Source organism: Triticum dicoccoides, chromosome 7A (genome assembly GCF_002162155.2).
Source record: "Triticum dicoccoides isolate Atlit2015 ecotype Zavitan chromosome 7A, WEW_v2.0, whole genome shotgun sequence".
NCBI lineage: Eukaryota > Viridiplantae > Streptophyta > Magnoliopsida > Poales > Poaceae > Triticum > Triticum dicoccoides.
Window position 1 is genome coordinate 333,281,008 of NC_041392.1, and position 3,856 is coordinate 333,284,863.

General features: G+C 42.4%; 1 protein-coding gene across 1 annotated transcript in view; it reads left to right on the top strand.

Annotated features, from left to right (window-relative positions):
* The window catches only part of LOC119333484 (exocyst complex component SEC8-like), a 68,607-nt gene that overhangs the window by 48,005 nt on the left and 16,746 nt on the right, over positions 1-3,856 (top strand). The window contains exons 25-27 of the mRNA XM_037606360.1: positions 444-556; positions 641-748; positions 3,601-3,789. Of these exons, the coding sequence (XP_037462257.1) occupies positions 444-556; positions 641-748; positions 3,601-3,789 (410 nt within the window). The remainder of the gene's footprint in view (positions 1-443; positions 557-640; positions 749-3,600; positions 3,790-3,856) is intronic.

Consider the following 3,856-nt stretch of genomic DNA (forward strand, 5'->3'; position numbering starts at 1 on the left):
CTCTTTTCAATGAAAAGAAACGCAAGGCTTTTGCGTTTTCTCGAAAAAAGTAAGTGAAATTAATGTCGTAATTACTGACAAAAAAATGTTGTCAAAACATACAACACGGGATGTAGTTTTAAAGATCTCGCGGCAATGAAGCCAATGATAGAACGGATCATCAATCGGGTTGATGGTTTAAGAGATCAAAGTTTATAGTGTAGTCTCCCACAGAAGACACTGAGGGGCACGCCCCCCACATAACACAGTCCAACATTAAATCATCCTTTACACGATATCATGACCCTATTGTGCATCAGAAGTGCGCTTAAACATTGTGTCGAATTTGGTGTCCAAAACTATGTTTGCATGTATGGTGGCTGGCTGGTTGGCTGGCTGCAGTAACCTATTCCTGAAATTTTCATCCTTGCACATTAGAACAACTTTATTATGTCGTTTGGCAGGTCCAGCAGCATTTAGACCACGTGTAAATGCAACCTCAGTATATAGCTCACTAGTGGAGAATGGCCGCCCTGTACTACAAGGGCTTCTGGCTGTTGATATAATTGCCAAAGAGGTAATGCCTTAGTAATTGAAACATGGATTTTCTTTCAACTCTTAATTGTACTTAATAATATTTATTCTCTCATTGTCTCCTTAGGTTCTTGGTTGGGTTCAATTGATGCCGATCTATGCTGCTGAGCTTGTTGAGTATGTTCGCACCTTTCTGGAACGTACACACGAAAGATGCCGGGCATCATATATGGAGGTATAATTATGCACTTGTCTGTTGGTTTCAGGAACATGCAATTCTTATATGTGAATTAAATCTACTACTTTTATGTTCTAATTATATGGCAGGCTGTATCCTTATCTTCTTCTTCTTCTAATTCTGCTGACTTGAAATACAAACTAATAAGTGTGCACTTCTGAAACTCGGCTGCCGAGCTGTATATCCCACATCTGTTTGGTTTAGACGAGACCCATAGATATGGACAGTCAACTTTAGATGTGGAACATTGATGTCATTGTGAGATCATTGTGGCTAGCAGCTAGCCTTGCACAGAGAGGAAATGTCATTCTGAAACCCAGGCAACACAAAGTATGCATGCCAAATTGATGAGGAACAATAGATGAGAAAAAAGAAGAAGAAGAAAGAAAAACACATGCCAGATCTGTTTAGCTACTTCTAGATGCTTCCAGTCTAGTGTAGTATTTCTTTTCTTTACCCTACCTGCTGTTTCTAGAGTTCTCTAGTTATAAGTAGCTGTGAATAGAATGGTGAATCCTAAATAATGTTTCCTAGAGTGTTCCGAGTGTTCCAGCTATAAGTAGAAGTATGTGAAGGCTTCCCAAAGCCCTATAAGGGCCTGTTTGCTTCACAGGATTTCTACACATTCCTAAGGAATTGTGAGTTCCATGGTTTCTTTTTCCTTTGTTGCGTTCTTTTCAAAGGAATCTGCTACAGTAGATCATAGGAAATGATTCGTAACAGTGTTGATTCCATAGGAATAAACACATCTACTCTGATCACTTTTTTGGCGGAAGCCCGAGGCTGCCCTCCTGACGAGCTGAGTAAAATATGCTGTCATAGAGTTGAGGTGTGAGAGAAGAATGCCTATATGCGAATAAAAAAATTCTCATAGATACTGTTGCTGCCTGACTATTACTAGTACGACCTCTGGTGGCCCATCCGATATTCCGAACGCACATCCATTGTTTCTTTCCTCTGTTTCAATTCCTCCGTATTGTACTTACAAGGAACCCCTGTTCCTACACTTTTTTACTTTCCTATGCTTCATAATCCTCTGAAGCGAACGGGGCTTAAATAGAGGTCCTCACCTCTACTTTGGAACCAGACTATGTACCCACTACCTATAATAGAACTTGTTGTTCTTATCTAAGATCTTGGAGTAGATCTTGTGCCCTAGGAGTTCTGGATTGAACTCTTGCTGCCCTATCGGCCTACATTCGCCTCTAGAGCGATATCTAGCACAGCACGTTGAAGCTGTTCCTTCAACACTTGTGCTGTACACATTGTAGCAGCAAGGTGGAGTTGCTCCTCCACAACCTTTGTGCTGCTTCACAAATCCATAGATCCTGGAAAGCAACAACTTCAAGAATGATTCATAGTTACCGGATTCGCTCAAACCATCGTCGAACTCTGATCTAGATCAATTGTAGATTGGGGTTTGAATTCATTCGATTCGCACCTGATTTGCTGTCTGATTTGTGATTGGAGGACGAACAAACAGGAACTTGGGTGTCCCTCGTGTCCTCATTGTTGCTGCCTGATGTGGCACCTCTGTTGCTGCTGCAACTCTGCTATCATCGCAATTAATTGCAGACGAGATGGGAGTAGCAGTCAACCAGGAGCAGCCTGGACGTGCTGTTGGGAGGAGATGGGAGGGAGCTGCAGCCAGCATGGAGCAGCATCGAGATGGCACTGGAAAAGGTGGGAGCAGGCAGCAGCAGTAAAGTAGAAGGAGCAGCAGGGCGTGTGGCTTGGCTGGAGGAAGGAAGTGAGGAGTGGTGGCTGGTGGTTTTGGTTTCAGCTTCTAAAGGAGTTAGGGCAGAAATGAGGAGGGGATTAATTTGAATGGAGGTCACTATCTGAGCGTCCAATTGTTCTTGGGAGTGGCACTAGCTGAGCCAGCCGAACTGCCTGATGGGTCGTTTCTTTCTATATCTTTTATTTCTTAAAATGTATTTCATCTTTGATTCACAAATAGAACAGAATCTCGAATCCCATGCAATCGATTTGTGAATCCTACGCCTAATTCACGAATCGGAGATGTATACCCCCTGTCAATTCGATTCATGGAAATTGGTGAATCGTGAATCATGAATCCAAATTGCAAACTGAGAGAATCTGGTAACTGTGGAGTGATTATTGGTTAGTGGACATGTCAAAAGAACTGCCGTGCCATGGCACAGGGCAATTCTTCCACCTCCAATGCATGCGATTGATGCGTCCAAGCATATCCTCGTGAACCCTCTTAAGCACCAATTGCCATAAGCCTTTGTGGTGTCCTCTTCATTTTGTAATTGCAAGTACTCCCAAAAGACTGCAACCACAGCTTTCACCATTCTCCATAAACTCAATATGGTCGTGCTCTCTGACCTGAATGATCTCATCAATAGAATCAGCTGGGCCACCATATGTGATCACATTTACGCACGCAAGTTCCCCAGCCGCATTTCTTTTCTGCTTGAAGTATGGGTCATGGGCCTGTATAGCGTTTTCAATGTGCAAGTACAGCTCCATAATCATCTGGAACCATTCACGGAAATTTCAGCCTGCCACGGGTAGTTCGAGGATAGGGGTGGGAATGTTCACACCTTATATGGAGGTGGTCAAATCAGCAGGCAAAGCAAGTGTCTTTTGCAATGTCTACATTTAACGTTCGTACTAGTAACTCATGGCTAACAACTAATCTTATTGGGTGAGTTCTGCTAGCAATTTTCTAAGCAATCACAGCTTACTTTGATGCAGTGATGCTCTTGTAGCTCAACTCCGTTGGTGCTAAATTAATAAAAACAAGTCCCTTTTTTTGCAGTCCAAGTGTATTTCTACTCTCTGTTTTCTCCATGATCCTTTTATATTCTGGCAAAATGCAGGCTGTTCTTGAGAAACAAAGTTATATTCTCCTCTCACGGAGTGATGTTGAAAGTTTAATGCGCCTGGACCCTGCAAATGCTTCTTTGCAAAAGTCTTTCGGTCAACTTGATAACGACATTCCAGATGCAGGAATTGAAGTGGAGATTGAACTAAGTGACCTCCTATTGGATATGTGCCCGATAAAACAGGTATGTTTTGTCACGTTCAAACTTTTTAGTACTTATGCATTTTCCTTTTTTTGGTGTGGGTGTGTGT